We start from the raw sequence: 24,039 nt of genomic DNA on the forward strand, positions 1-24,039 counted from the left end.
TTTCATAAAGATACTTCATCACTTTCCCGGTATTAATTTATTATTTAGGGGTCTAACCACGGCGATGGTGACACCCTTCTCGGTTAAAGACCCTGTATTTTAACAATGGCCTTCACACACACCATTCCCGCCAACCACACTGGCGCATCTCCACACTCGCTCTCGCAACACGTCACAATCGATTGTTCGCCCTATCGAGCTGTGCCGAGTGCAAAGTTATAGTAAGGGCCTACTGACCCCTTACAAGCTAATGTCCGAAATTCACTACTGTTCGGTCAAGTTGGCGTTTTGCGTGGTCTGAGGTCTACTATGTTGTTCCCGTGCACTCATCTTGAAACATTGTGCGAATAAAAATGTAATATCACGAAAGAAGTACAATGTAAACAGTGAGAATGACATTACACCGTTACATTAACTCAAACACTTAAATCCACTTCATTTAGTGGATATTCATGGAGTGTCCCTAATGGACAAGTTTCAGAGTCATCCAACTGCGTCCGCGTTGTAGGGAACCAACGCCCGGCAATAGGCTGCACCCTCGGCAGCAATGTTGAATTTTTATGCTGATGTGAGGTTAGCGAAACTTTTCACGGTGAGCATGACAGCGTTCAGGACATTAGGTGCAGGCCGCTGTGGCCGAGCTGTTCTAGTCGGTTCAGTCTGGAACCACGCTGCTGCTACGGTCGCAGGTTCGAATCATGCCTCGGGCATGGATGTGTGTGATGTCCTTAGGTTAGTTAGGTTTAAGTAGTTTTTAGTCTAGGGGACTGATGACCTCAGATGTCAAGTCCCATAGTACTGAGAGCCACATTACGTGCTGTCCAGAGTGTCTGCACCTATTTCAGTGATGGTGCTGAGACAACTCTTACCCAGTAAAGGGAACTGAAAACCGGGTCAGTGTAGGAACACCGTCGTGTTTATCCACGGAAACAGTGAGGAGAAGTAGTAACAGTGCCCATTTCAACATTCATCCAACTGCAGCGCTGTAGCGCACTACACGTCTATACGACAGTACCCTGCATCCACAATAATTAAACGCCGATACGTTTTTCTTTTACAACATTTCTTGCACAATTTTACAACATGTTTTCATAGTGTAATGTCTATGAGTCCACGTTTTGTGTGAATAAACCACTGGTTGCTTTAATTCTGATGCTTCACTTCTTCGAAGATGTTGAATGTAGTATGCATTTTGGAAACAGTATCTTCCTTCACGCATACATGACGACTCTCTTATCTTTAGACCTTTTAAAACCAAATCTTGTAAACAGATTTTTTTTTCTCTGCGTTACCTTACTACGAGGAGACTTCGAAATGTAAGATACGCATGTTCCCCCACGCTAAGTGGGAAGACACGTGTGACGCGTTGTCAGAAGAGAGTGTTTCATGCAAACGCAGTTCTGCAATTGCAGATTTTCCCACAACGATGACATTTGCACACCGTTTCTCGAATAGATCAGTGACCAACGATGAGATTTCTGTCGTCGAGAAACTGAACGATTGGTGGAACGCTCCAGTTGTTGTTTACCGAGAATTGGTGATTATATGAAAGGTAGTGTCATGTATGTATGTGTCACTTTAGTGTCTAGTGCAGCATTCAACAGAAGTTACTTGGTCTGCGATAACGATGTGTAGCTTAATTTTAAAGAAACCACGTAACTTTAAAGTCCAGTTCAAGCAAAGTTATTATTTCTTCGTATTGTTGGTAATCGCAGAAATTTCTGCCTAGTAACATAATTGTTCATATCGTTAACGGAATATTTGCACTTTGTGGAACATCTCTTGCAAGTTTCTGAGTTTCATGGCATTTTTTAAACAACGTACCTAGCAGTCAGGAGAGGGGACAGTGGAGATTAGGCCTATTGAGACGCTAGAAACGGAAGTTCATCTATGCCATGTGTGTAGCTCCGAGTAACGGGTTCAAATAATCTAAATTTTAGTTGATTGTGATAAATCTGATCCTCAAAATGGTGTGTAAAGTAAACGTTTAACTGAAATAATGTAGTACGGACTTAATTTGACGCTTTACTTGTACCTCAACATTTTTGTTGTGCGACTGGCACACCGTACAGAAAGTGCGTCATGTGCTTGTCATAGGAATGAGCAAATGAACCTTTGCTCTTTCTTATCATGTGTTGCAACATCGGTGTAACTAATCAATGTGTCAAGATGCTTGAAGACGTTTTCAAGATCCTCTTATTTCTCAAGTACCTACTCAATAGTATCTGTTGTTGGTGGCGGGTTTTTACCGAAGGTCATGCATCTGGGTAAAGAGATTTGCGATTCGGCGCTCACCTATATAAAGCTAACGGCGCGCCCGACCCGTGCAGTCGCCGCAGCCATGAAAACGACGCCTGTTCTCGCGCTCGTGGCAGCTCTTGTCCTGGTGAGTGCCGCGACAGCGAGCCCGTCATGTCTAACTGTTCTGCAGTCGCTGTCTGTTGAGGACGGCAAATGAAGTGTTTAATGCACACTTTCTTTTGTTCTTAATTCATTTCTCCATCTATAAGCTGTAAACAGTCCTCATATATAATGAAGAGTGAAAAAAACTGCTTCACCTGCCTACTATCTTGTAGTGCCCATGCGAGCACGCAGAAGTGCCGCAACACGTCGTGGCATGGACACAACTAATGTCTGAAGTAGTGCCGGAAGGAAATGACACCATGAATCTTGAAGAGCTCTCCACAAATCCGTAAGAGTACGAAGGGGTGGCGAGCTCTTCTGAACAGCACGTTGCAAGGCATCCCAGATAAGCTCAATAATGTTAATGTCTGTGGCGTTTGGTGGCCAGCGGAAGTGTTTAAACTCAGAAGAGCGTTCCTGGAGCTAGTCTGTAGCAATCCAGGACGTGTGGGATGTCGCATTGTCCCCCTGAAATTGTCCAAGTTCGTCGGAATGCACAATGGACATAAATAGATGCAAGTGATCAAACTGGACGCTTACGTACGTGTCACTTGTCAGAGTCATATGTAGACGTATCATGGGTCCCATATCACTCCAAGTACATACGCCCCACACCATTACAGGGCCTCCACCAGCTTGAACAGACCTGCTGACATGCATGGAGTCATGAGGTTGTCTCCACGCCCGTGCAAGTCCATCCGCTCGATACAATTTGAAACGAGACTCGTCCGACCAGGCAAAATGTTTCCAATCATCAACGGTCCAATGGCGGTGTTGACGGACCCAGGTGAGACGTAAAGATTTGAGTCGTGCAGTCATCAAGGTTCAAGTGTGGGACATCGGCTCCGAAAGCCCATATCAGTGATGGTTTGTTGAATAGTTCGCATGCTGACACTTGTTGATGGCCCAGCATTGAAATCTGCAGCAATTTGCGAAAGAGTGGCACTTCTGTCACACTGAACGATTCTCTTCAGTTGTCGTTGGCCACGTTCTTGCAGTATCTTTTTCCGGCCGTAGCGTTGTCCGAGATTTGATGTTTTACGGGATTCCTGATATTCACTATACACTCGTGAAATGGTCGTAAGGAGAAGTGCCCATTTCATCGCTACCTCGGGGATGCTGTGTCCCATCGCTCGTGCGCCGACTATAGCACCATGTTCAAACTCACTTAAATCTTGATAACCCGCCATTTTAGCAGCAGTAACCAATCTAACAACTGCGCCAGGCACTTGTCTTACATTGTCTTTTCGTACTGAACCCACATGAACCAATTACCCGGACATCCAGAACAGGGAAATATGCTCTTTAGTAATTACTTTCAGAAACAAAGATTGTAGTCTGCATGAGAAGCAAAATGTTTTATTCTTAAAACGTAAAAACATCTGCATATGTGAAATAGGAAAAGGCCTGAAAAGTATTTTCCTCACTACAACAACACAAAGGCGAAATTTTAAGCGTACAAATTATATCACTTATTTTTGTTAATCGTCGTTCAGTCCATCAGCCTCAATAAGAATTAGAATCAGAAACTCCGTCTGAGCAGGGCTTGGAAGGTCTAAAGGTACCGACGACTGCCGTGTCATTCTCAGACAACAGGCGTCACAAGATGCGAATATGGGTGGGCGTGTGGTTAGCACACCTCTCTCCCGGCTGTTGTCAGTTTTCGTGACCAGAACCGCTACTTCTCAGCCAAGTAACTCCTCAACTGGCCTCAGAAGGGCTGAGTGCACCAAGCTTGCCAACTAGACCCGGCAGACCCTGACAGTCACCCGTTTAAGTTGTAGCCCAGCCCCACAGCGCTTAGCTTCCATCATCTGATGGGAACTGGTGTCACCACTGCGGCAAGGCCATTGACATAAGGATCAGAGCAACATATTAAAAAGCATTGTCGCCAAACAAAGTGCAGTTATGAGACAGTAGCTATGCACCACGGCGGTAGCCACGGTTATACAGTTACACACACACACACACACACACACACACACATATATATATATATATATATATATATATATATATATATATATATATATATATATATATATATACTGTGAGTATCCCTAGTTCCTTAAATAAGTGCCTGCAAGATGATCTTGGCTGGGTTCCAGCTATTATTCTGATTGCAAGCTTTTATTCAATGAACACTACAGGGTTATTACAAATGATTTAATGGATTTTTTTAGGCATTCACAAATGTTCGATATGTGCCACTTTAGTGATTCGGCAGACATCAAGCCGATAATCAAGTTCCTCCCACACTCGGCGCAGCATGTCCCCATCAATGAGTTCGAAAGCATCGTTGATGCGAGCTCGCAGTTCTGGCACGTTTCTTGGTAGAGGAGGTTTAAACACTGAATCTTACACATAACCCCACAGAAAGAAATCGCATGGGGTTAAGTCGGGAGAGTGTGGAGGCCATGACACGAATTGCTGATCATGATCTTCACCACGACCGATCCATCGGTTTTCCAATCTCCTGTTTAAGAAATGCCGAACATCATGATGGAAGTGCGGTGGAGCACCATCCTGTTGAAAGATGAAGTCGGCGCTGTCGGTCTCCAGTTGTGGCATGAGCCAATTTTCCAGCATGTCCAGATACACGTGTCCTGTAACGTTTTTTTCGCAGAAGAAAAAGGGGCCGTAAACTTTAAACCGTGAGATTGCACAAAACACGTTAACTTTTGGTGAATTGCGAATTTGCTGCACGAATGCGTGAGGATTCTCTAATGCCCAGATTCGCACATTGTGTCTGTTCACTTCACCATTAAGAAAAAATGTTGCTTCATCACTGAAAACAAGTTTCGCACTGAACGCATCCTCTTCCACGAGCTGTTGCAACCGCGCCGAAAATTCAAAGCGTTTGACTTTGTCATCGGGTGTCAGGGCTTGTAGCAATTGTAAACGGTAAGGCTTCTGCTTTAGCCTTTTCCGTATGATTTTCCAAACCGTCGGCTGTGGTATGTTTAGCTCCCTGCTTGCTTCATTCGTCGACTTCCGCGGGCTACGCGTGAAACTTGCCCGCACGCGTTCAACCGTTTCTTCGCTCACTGCAGGCCGACCCGTTGATTTCCCCTTACAGAGGCATCCAGAAGCTTTAAACTGCGCATACCATCGCCGAATGGAGTTAGCAGTTGGTGGATCTTTGTTGAACTTCGTCCTGAAGTGTCGTTGCACTGTTATGACCGACTGATGTGAGTGCATTTCAAGCACGACATACGCTTTCTCGGCTCCTGTCGCCATTTTGTCTCACTGCGCTCTCGAGCGCTCTGGCGGCAGAAACCTGAAGTGCGGCTTCAGCCGAACAAAACTTTATGAGTTTTTCTACGTATCTGTAGTGTGTCGTGACCATATGTCAAAGAATGGAGCTACAGTGAATTTATGAAATCTCTTCAATAATTTGTAATAGGCCTGTATTTTTCCTTACTGATGAATAATCCCAAAATGTGATGCCATGAGAAAGTAGCAAGTGAAAACTGGCATAGTAAACTAATTTACTGATACGTTTAGCACCAAAATTTCCAATAACCCTAACAACGTAAGTAGCTAAACTCAAGTGTTTTATCAGTCTGCTTCTTCCAGTTCAATCTTTCATCAATACACAAATCCAAAAATTTCGGATTGCACTGTGTAACCTACAGACTTCTGTTCTTGCTTTATATTTATTAATGGTGTTATGCCATTTACTTTAAAGAACTACACGTACTGTGTTTCATTAAAATTTAATGAAAGTCAATTTGCAAAGAATCGCTTAATAGTTTTCTGAAATACATTATTTACATTGTCCTTGGCTGATTCTTGTTTTTGAGTGTGATTACTATACTTGTATCATTACCAAAACGAACTAGCTTTCCAGCTTCATGAATGCAGAGCGGCAAGTCATTAATGTATAGTAGTTAGTAGGAAAGGGGTAATAAATTAAAACGACATAAATGATGTGCTAGTTTTTTCACGCGTCTCAGTATTTGGCGTCGTATCTCCTGAAGAATGTGTAGTACAATGACATATTTTTGTAGGTATATTTAGTGGTATATGTGAATACTCTTTGGATAATTTGTCGCTAATACAGTCAGCAGTAAAGAATTGGTAGCTTTAAAGTCAGGCTTCATGCGATAGTTTCACTGTATGAACAGCGCATATTTAGTAAGCGATAAATGTTTTTTTTTTTACTTTCTAACGCGCTTCCGCTCGTTTCTTGTGTCTGTTTTGTTCAAGTGTGGTTTTGAACCTCTCAATGTGGAGTTTGGAGGTAAGCGGGTAGGGAGACCTGTCAGTGCTAATGTGTCCAACGGAGTGACTCATAAAACAATCATCATATCAGGAAAAGAAGGAACAAGGATAAACTATAATGATATATATAAAATTTACTCTATGAAACTAATATTGTAATGTACAATAGCGATCAAAAAGTTTTCGTTCTAAGCCATAATAACACGTTGTCTATATGTCGGTGCTCGTATATCCATATGAGTCACACTGGGTTGCATACCGATTGCAGCGAAGTGCTCAGACGGAAAGTTGTGGCATTAGATCAAGATGGCTATTTAGTTTCTTTTAACCAAGAACACGAATCATTCATACGATCTACACCTACATCCATACTCTCCAAACCACCACCAGATGCATGGTATAGGATACATAACGTTAAACTTGGTAATTCGGTCTCTGCTCGTTCCATTTATGGATGGTGCACGGGAAGAGTGACTTCTGAAATCTCCCTGTCCACTCTATAGTATGTCCTAATTAATGCTGGTCAATGAAATATTTTAAAGGAAGCTTTCTGGGGACAGCTGGCATCTAATCTGAAGCATCTACGAGATCTGGTTTTACAGCGTTTTCATGGCGCTCTCAATCGAGTAAAACAAACTCTTGACTATTCGGCGAAGCGGTGTGGGGTGGAAGGGGGGAGGACTGATTCCCTACAGTTTATGGACCTACACTGTTTCTGCCGTTTTCTCTATGGTGTCCAGCTTGCTGGCATATTGGCCTCTCATTTAGCTCTGCATGAAATTCAAGATAGGAAATTGTATTCGAGGTAGTTAAGTATTGGCAATCACTGAAACTGACTCGCATTTCATGATTCAGTGGAGATTAATTTATTCCGAATAGATCTAATTTTACCTAAGTTTGGAAATAAAGGTCGCTAAACAATATGTGTTATAAAGTACTGAACATATTACTGTCTTAAATTCTTGTGTCCTTACCGAAACTTCCACATTTAGAACCAGTAACTATAATTTGCTAATAACTTTTGTAAATTACAGAAGGAATTGAACCATATCTGCGTCTGATTTGGCGTCAATCTTGAAATCTTTCTCTGTATTATTTCGTCGAATAACTAATATTTCGTCATTTGAATAACTTGGTTTTTGAACAGTTTCCTCTCGCAGTATCACAGTACCAACAGCCACTGTACTTTCAAACTATCTGCTATGTACATATATGGAAAGATTGTTGCCAAGACTCTGCCGGCCGCGGTGGTCTCGCGGTTCTAGGCGCGCAGTCCGGAACCGCGCGACTGCTACGGTCGCAGGTTCGAATCCTGCCTCGGGCATGGATGTGTGTGATGTCCTTAGGTTAGTTAGGTTTAAGTAGTTTTAAGTTCTAGGGGACTGATGACCACAGCTGTTAAGTCCCATAGTGCTCAGAGCCATTTGAACCATTTTGTTTCCAAGATGCTGGTTTGCATGAAGTAATTTCTTGGAACCGAATCGCAGAAACTACCTGTGGTGTGCGTACTGTAAGACCTTCGGTACACACACCATCAGATTATTTGACTTGTCGCTCTAACGAAGTAGGCGAGTGTCAGCAATATGTCTCGTGGTCTTATTGTGGCGTTAGGTCAGACGATAGAAATGCCACTTGCACGCTTAGAGTAACAGATTGACAGTGACCAACTTGAAACAGAACTTGATTAATTTTCACACACATTTATTAAAATAATAAAAAGCATAGACATTACGTAACTTGATTCTGGATGCTATTTACAATTGACAATACGAAGTTCCTTTGGTCTTGGTACGTTAATCTTATTCTCACATATCTCTGATACTTTACAAAGTGTCTATACATTTATCTTCATGGCTATGTACAGGAATATCATAATCTTCTTAGGTGCAGACTGAAACTTGACTATAGACTGGTACAGACTAATGCAGACTGGTACAGACTGGTGCAGACAAATGCAGACTGACTAATCAGAGGTCTGTACATTCGTTATAATACCTTGCGTGTTCAGGTATCACTGCGTGAGTGTGATCCGTGAGGAGAAAAGGTTCTACGATAGCAGCAATCTCATTGGCTGCGTTACATATTAATACACGGATCGGCGGAAGCAGAATTTGCTCTGTCTCTAAGGCAGCGCCATCTCGTAGTGCGGAGATGGACTAGTGCTGCACCTGCGCTGTTGTGCTTAGCGGGGCGCGCTCTAGTGGGAAAGTTGTGTACGCGCTGACTACCCGGAACTATGTACACAACACTACCATTTTCGCCTCAATTGTTCTCCTTTCTTCTGAGCTATTTGCGTTTAATGATGTCTAAGTATATAATGGAAAACAGTGTAGCCTCTCATGAATTCGACCACAATATATTGGAACACTCATAAGTTAGTTACCTGCGAAAGACTCCTAATGGAACAACGTGTTTGCACCTGTTACGAACAGACGAAGATCACATTGCACAGTGAGAGAAAGAAGATTGTTTTTGTGGATTATTTGCACAGCGAGAGAGAGAAGGTTGTTTTTTGTGGATTACCTGCAGTGTCCTGTGCTGACCGACAACTCTTGCGTTGCAGGCCTCCGACGCCAGGAGACTGGAGGCAAATGCACGTCCCAGGAAGCTCCCGTTTTCTGCTGCCAGGAAGGCCCCAGGTAACAAAACACTTTTTCTGCTGCCAGGAAGGCCCCAGGTAACAAAACACTTTTCGCACATAACGTGGTTCACACCTTGTCTCGTGCAGTTATCTCTAGATATCGAGATACGCTGCCTCACAGCTGATAAAAATTATTTCTGCAAGATTTAATCATATACTTGGAGGCATATTTGATTATTTCATCGAAGTCGAGGTTTCTAGAGAAGTGGCGCTCCACCTAAAGTGATTTATGTAAACCACAGAAGCCAAAAATCAGTTACGCCAGACGATGATTCGAATACCGCTTCTACCTGATACGAGTTCGGTTTTCCAACTACTCCTAAATATTTAGATTACAGCACCTATACAATTCAAATGTCTCTCTTTCTTTCTGTGAAAAACCATTTCTTGCTCATTTTTTTCAGGGAACAACGTGAAATTTGCAGTGATGTATTTTCCCTATAATTTCAAGGCGTAATAGTTATTATACAGGGTGGCGCACGAAATGTGTTACCAATTGTTTCTTTCACAGTTTACGACGCGCATTAGCTATCCCGCTGGGATCTACAGCAGTACCAGAAGAGCTTGGAAAAACAAATGAGTTACGAAATGACGTGTAAGTCACGATACTGGCGCTGGGAGACTAGTAAGCAGCAATGTCTGACAATGGAAGACTGACGACACAGCAACGATCGGCAATTGTGTTACTTTTTCATGAAACGAAAAGCATTGTTGTGACTCAGAGACCTTTTCGACAACAGTTTAACACACGATGGGTCCCTTGCAAGAAGACCATCCACAGGTTGTACGATAAATTTGTACAGGAAGGAAAAGTATTGGAAGCGAAGCGACCTCGGCCTAAGCCTGTTTGTTCGCCGGAGAATATTGAAGCGGTACGAGTTGCTGTACAGAGAAGTCCCGGGAAATCGTGTAGAAAGGCAGCAGTGCAACTGAGAATACCCAGACGCTCCGTTCATTCTTAAAAGTGACCTCCATATGTACCCATACAAGATGACCTGTGCACAGAAGCTCACTGAAGAACACAAGCAGCAGAGACTACTGTTTGCTCCGTGAGCGGAGGATAGGGAAGAAACTCTCAACAACGTTTGATTTTCAGACGAGGCGCATTTTCATTTAGACGGTGTGGTTAAAAAACAAAATGTACGCTTTTGGGCGACTGAAATCCCACAAGTGCTTCATGAACGACAACATTATGTTCCGAGGATTACAGTGTGGGCAGCAATTTCCAGTCACGGACTTATTGGACCCTTTTTTTTTTTTTTTTTTTTTTTTGAAGAAACTGTGAACAGCGAGCATTATTTGAGCATGCTTCGCAATAGCTTCATTCCACAGCTTCTTGCTACTGCCTTGCCCCTCAACACGCAGTGGTTCATGCAAGATGGAGCAAGGCCACATATTGCAAACACTGTGTTGGAGTTTTTACACGAGCATTTCGACATGCGGATCATTTCACTCAGGTTTCCAGGTCGCTTCAATGACGGACAAAATTGCCCCCCCGCCTCCCCCCCACCCCTCAATAGTCCAGACATCAACCCATGTGACTTTTTTCTTTGGGGGCACATAAAGGAAAAAAATTTCCCGAAACGTCCACGAGATTTAATGGAGCTCAGAAGACTTATTCGTCAAGCTTGCTGTGAAATTACGAAAGGCATGTGCCGTAGGGTAATCACTAACTTCAGTGTTCCTTTGAAGGAAGTTAGGAAACGAAATGGTGGACATATTGAGCATGTGCTGAGTTAGAACAAATCTCCATGGACGGCTCTTCATTGTAGTATATGTTCCCTTCAGATTGTATTGACAATAAAGTTTATATTTAAAAACAAAATGGTAACACATTTCGTGCGCCACCCTCTGTTATTGTCTCATCATCTAATAGTTCTGGCCGACCTTTGGCCAGCAGTGTATGTATTGTAGTTTCTTATAGGCCTGCCCTTGAACTTTACTAAATAATTTACGTTTAACCAGTTTTTGCGAAACCAATGTATGTATTAAACAGACCATGAATATGCATTATTTCTTCCCAGACTAAAACATAGATTTCACTGCGACCTCGTCGGTAATGACCGACAGTAACTGTTGTCAGGATTATTCAGAATAAACGGGAATTATAAATTACTGAAAACGCGCTGCATTTGATATCTGGAACTAAGAAAGAAAACTGAATGCGAAAGAACCAGTTGGCATGCACGGGAATGCATTAGAAGAAGAGAATAAACGAAAAGACTTAAGGAACGTACGTTCCAGATTAGAAGAACGAATGACGAGAAATGTGGTACAGCGTCACGTACAATAATATAAAGTGTTAACAAATTTTATTTCATTTCACACAATTATAAATAATCATTCTCGATGGTGTTAGAAGTTTTTTATTTATGAGGGCGTACTGGAAAGTCTCTGAATTTCTTATGGGAAAACTCTGTAAAATAATTAAAGAAAACAAATTTTAGAAATGTTCAAATGTTCAAATGTGTGTGAAATCTTATGGGACTTAACTGCTAAGGTCATCAGTCCCTAAGCTTACACACTCCTTAACCTAAATTATCCTAAGGACAAACACACACACCCATGCCCGAGGGAGGACTCGAACCTCCGCCGGGGCCGGCCGCACAGAAACAAATTTTATTAACATTCTACTATGTACTTCATGGCTACGAATTTGTTTCTCAGCGTAGTCACCCTAGCGACTGACACATTTCTCTCAACGAGAGGCCTGTTGACCCCGTCAGTGTAGTGTTGACTTTCATAACGGAACCATAACCTCACGTCTGGTTGCACCACTTCATCACTATCAAAGTGAAGTCCTCTAAGGTGTGCTTTAAGTTTTGCAAACAGAAGAAAATCGGATGAGGTCAAGTCGGATCTGCAAGGAGGACGATCGATAACAGTGACCCCAAGGCGTCGCCTGTTGCAGATGCTACAGGGCACTTGTGCGATCTGGCTTAAGAAGACGGTGCTCCACATGTGGAAGAACAATTCGAATTCGTATTTTCCGTTTTCTGGGTGTCACGTAGTAAAGCACTGACATAGTTACTTTACACACCGCCCTGTTACACTCTACAATCCGGAGCCCTCTATCAGTAGTGGGTTGTATCTTGTCTACGAACCGAGAAAGTTGATCGAGCAATATGCATGACGCGATACCTCAACTGATACTGAGAACACGGCAAAAAATTTTGAGTCATTAGTACTTACCGCACTTACTAATAGTAACAAGCTTTTCGTTACATATTAGCAATGCTCTAGGAAACAAAACAAACAAAGTTATGCTCGCTTAGCATCGAAAATATCTACATGTTTTTTAAGAAAGTTGAACTGACTACTGGAATACCTTCCATGTAGATGAATCTCGTGACATGGAGCACTTAGTAAGGCACTGGATTCGCACTCTCGAAGACCAGTGTTAAGATCTACATACATCGAAAAAAGTTTTGCATTACATCGGTTACGAGAGCTCCGGAACCTGTACAGATATCGACATAAACATCATTTCCGACCTTTTTATTGCTCATGAAAACCACACATTGCATGTTGTACCACCATACAGCGAGACCTTCAGAGGTGGTGGTCCAGATTGCTGTACACACCGATATCTCTAATACCCAGTAACACGTCCTCTTGCATTGATGCATGCCTGTATTCGTCGTGGCATACTATCCACAAGTTCATAAAGGCGCTGTTGGTCCAGATTGTCCTACTCCTCACTCCTCAGAGTGGTTGGTGGGTCACGTCGTCCATAAACAGTCCTCTTCAATCTACCCCTGGCATGTTCGATAGGGTTCATTCTGGAGAACATGCTGGCCACTCTATTCGAGCGATATCGTTATCCTGATGGAAGTGACTCACAAGATGTGCACGATGGGGCGCGAATTGTTGTCCATGAAGACGAATGTCTCGTTAATATGCTGCCGATATGGTTACACTGACGGTCGGAGGATGGCATTCACTTATCGTACAGCCGTTACGGCGGCTTCCATGACCACCAGCGGCGTACATCGGCCCCACATAATGCCACCCCAAAACAGCAGGGAACCTCCATCTTGTTGCATTCACTGGACGGTGTGTCTAAGGCGTTCAGCCTGACCGGGTTGCCTCCAAACACGTCTACGACGATTGTCTGGTTGAAAGCATATGCGACACTCATCGTTGAAGAGAACATGATGCCAATCCTGAGCGGTCCATTCGGTATGTTGTTGGACTGACCTGTACCGCGTTGCATGGTGGCTGCATAGATGGACCTCGCCCTGGACGTTGGGAGTGAAGTTGCGCATCATGCAGACATTGCGCACAGTTTGAGTCGTAACACGACATCCTATGGCTGCACAAAAAGCGTTATTCAAGATGATGGAGTTGCTGTGAAGGTTCCTCCGAGCCATAAACCGTAGGCAGCGGTCATCCACTGCAACAGTAGCCCTTGGGCGGCCTGAGCGAGGGATGTCTTTGGCAGTTTTTGTCTCTCTGTACCTTCTCCATGTCCGAAAAACATCGCTTTGGTTCGCTCAAAGATGCCTGGACACTTACCTTGTTGAAAGCCCTTCCTGACACAAAGTAACAATGTGGACGCTATCGAACCGCGGTGTTGACCATCTAGGCATGGCTGAACTACAGACAACACGTGCCATGTACCTCCTTCCTGGTGGAGTGACTGGAACTGATCGGCTGTCGAATCCCCTGCGTCTAATAGGCGCTGCTCAGGCATGGTTGCTTACATCTTTGGGCGGGTTTAGTGACATCTCTAAACAGTCAAAGGGACTATGTCTGTGATCAGTATCAACAGCCAACGTCTATCTTCACGATTTCTGGGAACCGGGGTGATGAAATATTTTTTTGATGTGTGTATGAATTATTCTACTTGAATTTCCTTATTTCTCTCTACAGTTATGTTCTACCCTTAAAGCCCAATGTGTCTAGTGCAAGTTAAACTCGAACTTTCATTCCATCGTCCGTCCAATAATCAAGATCAACTGGCACTGAGAGATGCTTCCATTGGCGCTGTAGCATCAGATGGGATGAAATGAGCTACCATCAAAGCGTTTGCCCAATTCTAGTAGTCGGTGCCTTAAACTCTAATATTACGATCGCCTTAGTAGCGTGGTGGTCACTACTAAAAAATGAAGAAGCTGTGTTCGGTGCCGTATCGTTGACTAAACCTTCAGTGACGTGTCCGCGAACAAGCGTGACACCTTGTCTACATCTACATCTACATGGATACTCTGCAAATCACATTTAAGTGCCTGGCAGAGGATTCATCGAACAACCTTCACAATTCTCTATTATTCCAATCTCGTATCGCACGCGAAAAGAATGAACACCTATATCTTTCCGTACGAGTTCTGATTTCCCTTATTTTATCGTGGTGATCGTGTCGCCCTATGTAGGTCGGTGTCAACAAAATATTTTCGCATTAGGAGGAGAAAGTTGTGATTGAAATTTCGTGAGAAGATTCCTTCGCAACGAAAAACGCCTTTCTCTTAATGATTTCCAGTCCAAATCCTGTATCATTTCTGTGGCACTCTCTCCCATATTTCGCGATAATACAAAATATTTCTTTGAACTTTTTCGATGTACTCCGTCAGTCCCACCTGGTAAGGATCCCACACCGCTCAGCAGTATTCTAAAACAGGAAGGACAAGTGTATTGTAGGCAGTATACTTAGTAAGTCTGTTACATTTTCTAAGTGTCCTGCCAATAAGTGCAGCCTTTGGTTTGCCTTCCCCACAACATTTTCTATGTGTTCTTTCCATTTTAAGTTGTTCGTAATTGTAATACCTAGGTATTTAAATTTACGGCTTTTTGATTAGACTGACTTATTGTGTAACCGAAGTTTAACAAGTTCCTATAGCACTCTTGTGGATGACCTCACACTTTTGGTTATTTAGGGTCAACTGCCACTTTTCGCATCGTTCAGATATTTTTTCTAAATCGTTTTGCATTTTGTTTTGATCTTCTGATGACAATATTAGTCGATAAACGACAGTGTCATCTGCAAACAACCGAAGACGGCTGCTCAGATTGTCTCCCAAATCGTTTATATACACTACTGGCCATTAAAAGTGCTACACCAAGAAGAAATGCAGATGATAAACGGGTATTCATTGGACAAATATATTATACTAGAACTAACATGTGATTACATTTTCACGCAATTTCGGTTCATAGATCCTGAGAAATCAGTACCCAGAACACCCACCTCTGGCCGTAATAACGGCCTTGATACGCCTGGGCATTGAGTCAAACACAGCTTGGATGGCGTGTACAGGTACAGCTGCCCATGCAGCTTCAACACGATACCACAGTTCATCAAGAGTACTCACTGCTGCATTGTGACGAGCCAGTTGCTCGACCACCATTGACCAGACGCTCTCAATTGGTGAGAGATCTGGAGAATGTGCTGGCCAGGGCAGCAGTCGAACATTTTCTGTATCCAAAAAGGCCCGTACAGGACCTGCAACATGCGGTCGTGCATTATTCTGCTGAAATGTAGGGTTTCGCAGGGATCGAATGAAGGGTAGCGCCACGGGTTGTAACACATCCGAAATGTAACGTCCACTGTTCAAAGTGCCGTCAACGCGAACAAGAGCTGGCCGAGACGTATAACCAATGGCACCCCATATCATCACGCCGGGTGATACGCCAGTATGGCGGTGACGAATACACGCTTCCTATGTGCGTTCACCCCTATATCTCCAAACACGAATGCAACCATCATGATGCTGTAAACAGAACCTGGATTCATCCGAAAAAATGACGTTTTTCCATTCCTGCACCCAGGTTCGTCGTTGAGAACACCATCGCAGGCGCTCCTGTCTGTGATGCAGCGTCAAGGGTAACCGCAGCCATGGTCTCCGAGCTGATAGTCCATGCTCCTGCAAACGTCGTCGAACTGTTCGTGCAGATAGGTGTTGTCTTGCAAACGTCCTCATCTGTTGACTCAGGGATCGAGACGTGGTTGCACGATCCGTTACAGCCATGCGGATGAGATGCCTGTCATCTCGATTGCTAGTGATACGAGGCCGTTGGGATCCAGCACGGCGTTCCGTATTACCCTCCTGAACCCACCGATTCCATATTCTGCTAACAGTCATTGGATCTCGACCAACGCGAGCAGCAATGTCGCGATACGATAAACCGCAATCGCGATAGGCTACAATCCGACCTTTATCAAAGTCGGAAACGTGATGGTACGCATTTCTCCTCCTTACACGAGGCATCACAACAACGTTTCACCAGGCAACGCCGGTCAAGTGCTGTTTGTGTATGAGAAATCGGTTGGAAACTTTCCTCATGTCACCATGTTGTAGGTGTCGCCACCGGCGCCAGCCTTATGTGAATGCTCTAAAAAGCTAATCATTTGCATATCCCAACATCTTCTTCCTGTCGGTTAAATTTGGCGTCTGTAGCACGTCATCTTCGTGGTGTAGCAATTTTAATGGCCAGTAGTGTAGTTAACTAATTGAGGCAAATCAGTAAATTCCCATGCTACCCAATCGTTGACATGGAATCGAGCACATAAATCTCACAAAACCGGAAGATAGCGTAAATGTTGATACGCTTCGTCATCATTGTAGTCATTATAGGCTGTAACTTATCATATTGACAAAACAAGCAGTACGAAATTGCCGTGCCTGTGTCGTGAAGAAGTTCGATGCATTGTTCCTCCGAATGTGTACTGGGTCTAGCCATGAGACGTGGTCGGGTGGCTGAGGTTAAAGCGACCGCGACTGCTCGTGTAAAGCGGGAAATCCGGTTTAGACTCTCGGACCAGTACAATTTTTCACTGTTGTCATTCCGTTATACAGCTGGAAGTGGCTCATACTCGCAACTGCTAGTACATTTCGGATGGGTTACATGGTATTGGTGTGTTCTGCACTGACACTTGCCTTGCCCAGACTGAGACTCGCTCTGCCTGCAGGGGGTCGCATCGTTGGAGGCTCCGACGCTGCGGAGGGCCAGTTCCCCTTCCAGGCGGGCCTCATGATCGACGGCTCCGGCTTCTGCGGCGGCTCCCTCATCTCCACCACCGCCGTCCTCACCGCTGCGCACTGCGTCGACGCGTAAGTACACACATTTTTCTTTATTTTTTTATATTTTCCTCATGAATATTCTCAGAAATTTTATACTCAAAATTAAGGCCTGTGTTTCATACCGGTAGACCTCTCTTGGCCAGGAATGACCACTTTGCTTTGTATATCCTCCTTGCTTCGTCCGTCATGGGTGATTTTGCTTCGAAGGATTCCTTACTTTCATCTACTTCGTGACCAATTTTGATGTAATGTGTTTCGCTATTCTCATTTCCACTGCTTGTCACTACATTCGTCTTCCTCCAGTTTACTCTCAATCCATTTTCCGCATTCATTAGGCTGTTATTTCCATTCCACAGATTCTGTATTTCTTCGTCACTTTCACCAAGGATAGAAATGGCATCAGCGAATCTTATCACTGATATTCTCATCATCATCATCATCATCATTTAAGACTGATTATGCCTTTCAGCGTTGAGTCTGGAGCATAGTACCCCTTATAAAATTCCTCCATGATCCCCTATTCAGTGCTAACATTGGTGCCTCTTCTGATGTTAAGCCTGTTACTTCAAAATCATTCTTAACCGAATCCAGGTACCTTCTCCTTGGTCTACCCCTACTCCTCCTACCCTCTACTGCTGAACCCATGAGTCTCTTGGGTAACCTTGCTTCTCCCATGCGTGTAACATGACCCCACCTTCTAAGCCTATTCGCCCTGACTGCTACATCTATAGAGTTCATTCCCAGTTTTTCTTTGATTTCCTCATTGTGGACACCCTCCTGCCATTGTTCCCATCTACTACTACCTGCAATCATCCTAGCTACTTTCATAACCGTAACCTCAACCTTATTGATAAGGTAACCTGAATCCATCCAGCTTTCGCTCCCATGTAACAAAGTTGGTCGAAAGATTGAACGGTGCACAGGTAACTTAGTCTTCGTACTGACTTCCTTCTTGCAGAAGAGAGTACATCGTAGCTGAGCGCTCACTGCATTAGCTTTGCAACACCTCGCTTCCAGTTCTTTCACTATGTTGCCATCCTGTGAGAATATGCATCCTAAGTACTTGAAACCGTCCACCTGTTCTAACTTTGTTCCTCCTATTTGTGCGAGACTGCTTATTTTGTGTTCACATATCTTCATCTCACCCAGCAAGTCTATTGTTTCCAACATATGATCCATAAATAATATGAACAACAGTGGAGACAGGTTGCAGCCATTTCTTACCCCTAAAACTACTCTGAACAATGAACTCAATTTACCATCAACTCTAACTGCTGCTGATTATTCTTTCATCACGAATTTTAACCGAATTGATGGACCGTTCTTTCATTTCCGTCATTGCTTCATAATTCTATAGATAGAACACTAGTCGCGAAAGGCTTCATCCCTGTCTTACACCCTTTTCAATCTGAGCACTCAGTTCATGGTCATTCAGTCTCATTGTTCCCTCTTGGTTCTCGTACATATTATAAATCACTTATCTTTCCATGCACGTCACTCCTATTTTCTCAAAATTTCGAATATCTCGCACTATTTAACATTGCCTAGTGCTTTTTCTAGATCGGCAAATGCTATGACCGTATCTTGACTTTGTTTCAGTGTTAGTTCCATTATCGAGCGCCAAGTGAAAACTGCCTCTCTGGCTCCTTTATCTTTCTTAAACCCAAACTGATTGTCATCCAACAGAACCTCATTTTCCTTTGCCACTCTTCTGCATATTATTGTTGTCAGCAGCTTGAGTACATGAGATGCTAAGCTGATTGTGCGGTAGTTTTCGCTCCTATCTGCCTTTGCTATCTTTGGAATTGGGTCGGTGTTATTTTTTCGGGAGTCTGATGGTACGTTCCCGGTCTCATAGATTCTACACAAACTTGAATAGTCGTTTGGTTGCTATGTCCATAAATATTTTTAGAAATTCCGATGATACGCTATCTACCCCTTCTTGACTTCAGGTCTTCCAGAGCTATTTTAAATTCCGTCTGTAATATTAGATCCCCTATGTCTTCCTTATCGACTCTAATTTCTTCTAACACGTCATCAGCTTCGCCCACCCCTTATAGAGGCCTCCAATGCACTCTTTCCATCTATCCGCTCTCTCCTTTGCATTTAACAGTGGAATTCTCATTGCACCCTTAATGTTACCACCCATGCTTCTAATCTCATGGAAGGTTGTTTTGACTTTTCTATATGTTAAGTAAGTCCTTCCGACTATCGTTTCCTTTTTTAATTTCTTCTCATTTTTGGTAGCCATTTCGCCTTGGCTGCCCTGCATTTCATTTCTAAATGTTTTATATTGGTGTATCGCTGTCTTTCCCTGAACATTTCTTTACTTCGTCCGTCGTCGATGGACTGAAGTACTTCCTCTGTTACCCAAAGTTTCTTCGGAGTTACCTTTGCTATACCTATGTCTGACTGTCCAAAGTCTGTGAGTGTCCTTTTTAGAGATGTCCACTTCTTTCAACTGGACTGCCTACAGAGATATTAATCATCACAGATCCACGTCATTAGCGAACTTGAAACACATCTCATCATTGCTCTGTACTTTAGTATCCCACTTCATGCCATACTGATCTTCTGTACAATTCTGTATCACTGCAGTCTTGATCATTACTAAGTTGTGATCTGAGTCCATAGCCGAACATGGGTAGGCCTTAAAATTCAATAACTGATTTCGAAATCTCTGTCTGACCACGAGCGCAGGAAACTTCCCGTGTCTCTTGGTCTTTTCCAAGTATACCCCCTACTCTTGTGATCCTTGAACAGAGTTATTCGTTATTAACATCTGAAATTTATTGCACAGTTCAAATAGTTTTTCTCCTCTCTCGTCCCATATTCTCCCTTTAACCTTCCTTCTATTCATTCCCCAACAATGGCGTTCAATTCACACACGAGCACATCATCAGTTGCTCTCTCCCAAACTATTGTGCAAAAGTTCAACAGTGTATACAGTATCAATTGCTGAACGATTTCATCAGGTTACAAAGAAGGGTCTTCGCTTTTCATCGTCCCCTAGAGTTATAGTACACCAATGCTTGTTAAGCTCAGGCAAAATTGGGACATGACATGAGCACCAACAATTTGCCCAAGTTCTAGATCACTTAGCTCCGGCATAATGCACCTACAACAACGCAGATACTGTTCTGACCACGACTGACACTTGCAAAGTGCTGAGAACGTTGCACAGTGTGCTGTTTCTGGTCAAATACAACAGCGCAGCCTGGAGGCTTGGCTATCATCTAAACATGTGTTGAAGCTTGTATTTCCATATTTTTGTCCAACACCGTTTGTACCGCGGGGATAACTTCGAGATGATAGGGGGGGGGGGGGGGCGGGGGGCTGTGCTTCGCTTTTGAAGGATGGAGGCTTTTGAAGGATAGTATCAGGGCACTTGGAGGATCAACAGAAATGGGACTGAAGACAGAGCAATGAAACAGGGCTTCGGCAACAGCATTGACGTTCACTTCAGTATCTCCATATACACTATTCCGTCGAAGACGCAGTTCGTTTCTATATGAGAGTAAAATTGGAGTAATCACAATTTTCTGGGTATCTTTTGCGTTTGCATACTAGTCTTTTCATTGTACACTACACTACTTACCTAGATCCGTGGATGCGGCCAGCCACGAATTCATCTCAGAGTAGCAATCTACGTCCTCAATTATTTTCAATCTCTGTCTTCCTCTACAGTTTTACCCTCTACGGCTCTCGTTGGTACCATGGAAATTATTCCCTGATATCCCAGAAGATGTCTTATCATCTTTCCCTTCTTCTCGTCAATGTTTTTGCCACATATTCCTTTCTTCGCCAATTCCACGGAGATCCTCTTCATTTCTTGCCATATCCGTAGATTTAATTTTCAACATTCGTCTGTAGCACAGTTTACAGTATTAAGTCTAAAAGCCTGAGGAACCGTTTCAACATCTATAATACGAAGTACAACGTGTTGCTTAAAAAGTTCTTTTTTCTCATGTATTACTCGTGCTACACAAAAGCGTGAGGCCTACAGTGTACGATGGATGAGAATATGGACTGGAATAAACTCCGTGTGCCACGATCAAAGTACGTACAAATATTATGCCATGTTGTCCTAAAATTATCCATATCGTTAAATGGCGTTTAACGTGTACATGTCCGTCGCAACAGTACTGCGTTAGGGGTAGCCTAGAGGCAGATGTTAATCCTTAATACCTCATCGCTCTGTAGCGTCGTTAGGCGAAGTTTCTGGACGTGGGTTCATATCCTTAATTTGTTCCTCGGAATATCCCTTGTACTACTCCGATATTTGTCGGTGTCATTTTGTTACACAGTGTACGTTTCGCACGATGGTCATTAAATTACGAGTAGAGAATTTTGGGTTCATACAGATGGATGCGCCGGCCGCCGTGGACGATCGGTTCTAGGTGCTTCAGTCTGGAACCGCGCGACCGCTAAGGTCGCAGGTTCGAATCCTGCCTCGGGCATGGATGTGTGTGATGTCCTTCGGTTAGTTAGGTTTAAGTAGTTCTAAGTTCTAGGGGACTGATGACCTCAGATGTTAAGTCCCATAGTGCTCAGAGTATTTTCCCACATACAATCCATGAATGGAGTGCCGCTAGAGAGCCCAAAACTAAATGACGAAGCCCATTGATAAAAAGAAGTACCGTGCAGGTTTCGACAGCAGAGGAAATGACAGAGATGTGTGTCAGGTCAGTACAGAAGGTCGTAGAAGTCGTACTACGGGCACGGGGTTTCAATGTGTATAACGACTGCAGACATATACAGGCTAACAAACAAGTATTAATTATGTAACAATTTTTTCCAAGTGATAATTCACATTTATGGTTAGTCCTCGTACGTTCTCTCCGTTACGCGTCCTATAATGGCACGTCGAGTAAAGTGGAGCTGTTCCATTACACTATGTAGTTCTGTTTGTCGTTATGAACCTAAGCGTAAACAAATACATAATTAGTGGCTCGTGACCCCGCGGAGAGCAGCATGCGTGTTCTGACGATTCCACCTTGCAGCGGCAGCTACTTCACGGTGCTGCTGGGCTCGACGTACTCGCGCCCCACCTCAGGAGACAACAGCCAGTCGTTCGCGACGTCTGACACCGTCAGGCACAGCGGCTTCTACACGCCGGACGACAACGCCGCCTTCTATGACGTCGGCCTCGTCAGGTGGTCGCAGCCCATCACCATCACGGGTGAGTACACGGACGCACCTGTCGATGATACAACTGCATTATGTGGAATCATCCCAAACTGTTAGTTGCCAAGCCTCGAGGCATTGCCCTAGGACAAACGAAAGTAAAATGTACCTACGAGTGACATTGAGTACTGAAAGTTTGTTTGGCCTTTCTTGTACTGAAATACACTCTATCTATCGCTTGCGCCCTTATCCCGCGGTTGGGCATGGTCGGCGTGCTTAGGTACGGATTTGGCAATACCCCCCCCCCCCCCCCCCCAGAAAGAATGTACCACAGCTGTCTGCGTCGAGTGTAATCCATGGAATAGTGCAAATGTGTTCAGATGTCTGCGAATCGTGTAACTGAGGCGGGACGTGGGGACCAGCCCGTTATTCACCTAGGAGGATGTGGAAAACCACCTAAAAACCACATCCAGGCTGGCCGGCACACTGGCCCACATCGTTAATCCGCTGGGTGGATTCGATCTGGGGCCGGCGCGCCTACACGAGTCCACAAAGCAGCAATTTAGCGCTCTCGGCTAACCTCACACTCTAAGCAAATAGAAAGGATTCACCACGAAGCAATCGCCCGATTGGCACGGAAATCGGAAGAGGTGAAGTACTTGTGCAGACAAACAAATGATTACACCTTCAGAAAAATTGAATGACTTATTCAAGAGGAAGAGCTTCATAAATTGAGCAAGTTAATATTGCATTAGCCCACCTCTGGTCCTCATATAGGCATTTATTCGGCTTGGGATTGATTGACAGAGCTGTTTGAGTCCATCTGAGGGATGTTGTATCAAATTCTGTCCAACGGACTCTTGAGATCGTAAGGTCCCTGAGCTGGTTGGAGGGCGCTGTCCATAATGTACTAAACGTTGTCTATTGTGGAGGTACCCGGCGACCTATCTGGCCAAGTCAGGGTTTCACAACCACGAAGACAAGCAGCAGAAACTCTCGCCGTGTGCGGATGGACATTACCTAGATGTAATGTAAGGCCGGGATGTCTTGTCTTGAAGCGCTACAAAACAGACTTTAGAATATCGTTAGCGTGCAGCTTTATTGTACAGGTGCCGTAGACGTCGACCAATGGTGTCCTGCTATGAAATAAAATCGCACCCCGGACCCTCACACCTGGATGTTGCGCCATATAGCGGGCGATAATCAGCTTGGTATCCCACGGCTGTGTGGGACATCCCCAGGCATGTCTTCGGGCTACATTCCTACTGACTGGAGTAGAACTGCCTTCAGTGACGAATCCCGCTTCGAATTAAGCCCCGACGACCATCGAAGGCAAGACACTTCTTGGCAGATTAAAACTGGATGGAGGACCGAGACTCGAAGCTGGGGCTTTGCCTTTCGCGGGTAAACGCTCTACCATCGAGATACTCAAGCACGACTCACGAGCCGTTCTCACAGCTTTACTTCCACCAGTACCTCGTCTCCTACCTTCCAAACTTCACAGAAGCTGTCTTGCGAAACTTGCAGAACTGGTACTCCTGGAAGAATGGACATTGCGGTGACATGGCTTTGCCACAGACTGGGGGATGTTTCCAGAATGAGATTTTCATTCTGCAGGGG

The 24,039-nt window shown here is 44.1% G+C and overlaps 1 protein-coding gene across 1 annotated transcript in view; it reads left to right on the forward strand.

Annotated features, from left to right (window-relative positions):
- Positions 1-2,341: 2,341 nt before the first annotated feature.
- LOC124596471 (brachyurin-like) overlaps positions 2,342-24,039 on the forward strand; it is a 65,822-nt gene continuing 44,124 nt past the window's right edge. The window contains exons 1-4 of the mRNA XM_047135612.1: positions 2,342-2,386; positions 9,194-9,269; positions 17,181-17,322; positions 22,296-22,474. Coding sequence (XP_046991568.1) covers positions 2,342-2,386; positions 9,194-9,269; positions 17,181-17,322; positions 22,296-22,474 — 442 coding nt within the window. The remainder of the gene's footprint in view (positions 2,387-9,193; positions 9,270-17,180; positions 17,323-22,295; positions 22,475-24,039) is intronic.

Source organism: Schistocerca americana, chromosome 2, assembly GCF_021461395.2.
Source record: "Schistocerca americana isolate TAMUIC-IGC-003095 chromosome 2, iqSchAmer2.1, whole genome shotgun sequence".
NCBI classification, from domain to species: domain Eukaryota; kingdom Metazoa; phylum Arthropoda; class Insecta; order Orthoptera; family Acrididae; genus Schistocerca; species Schistocerca americana.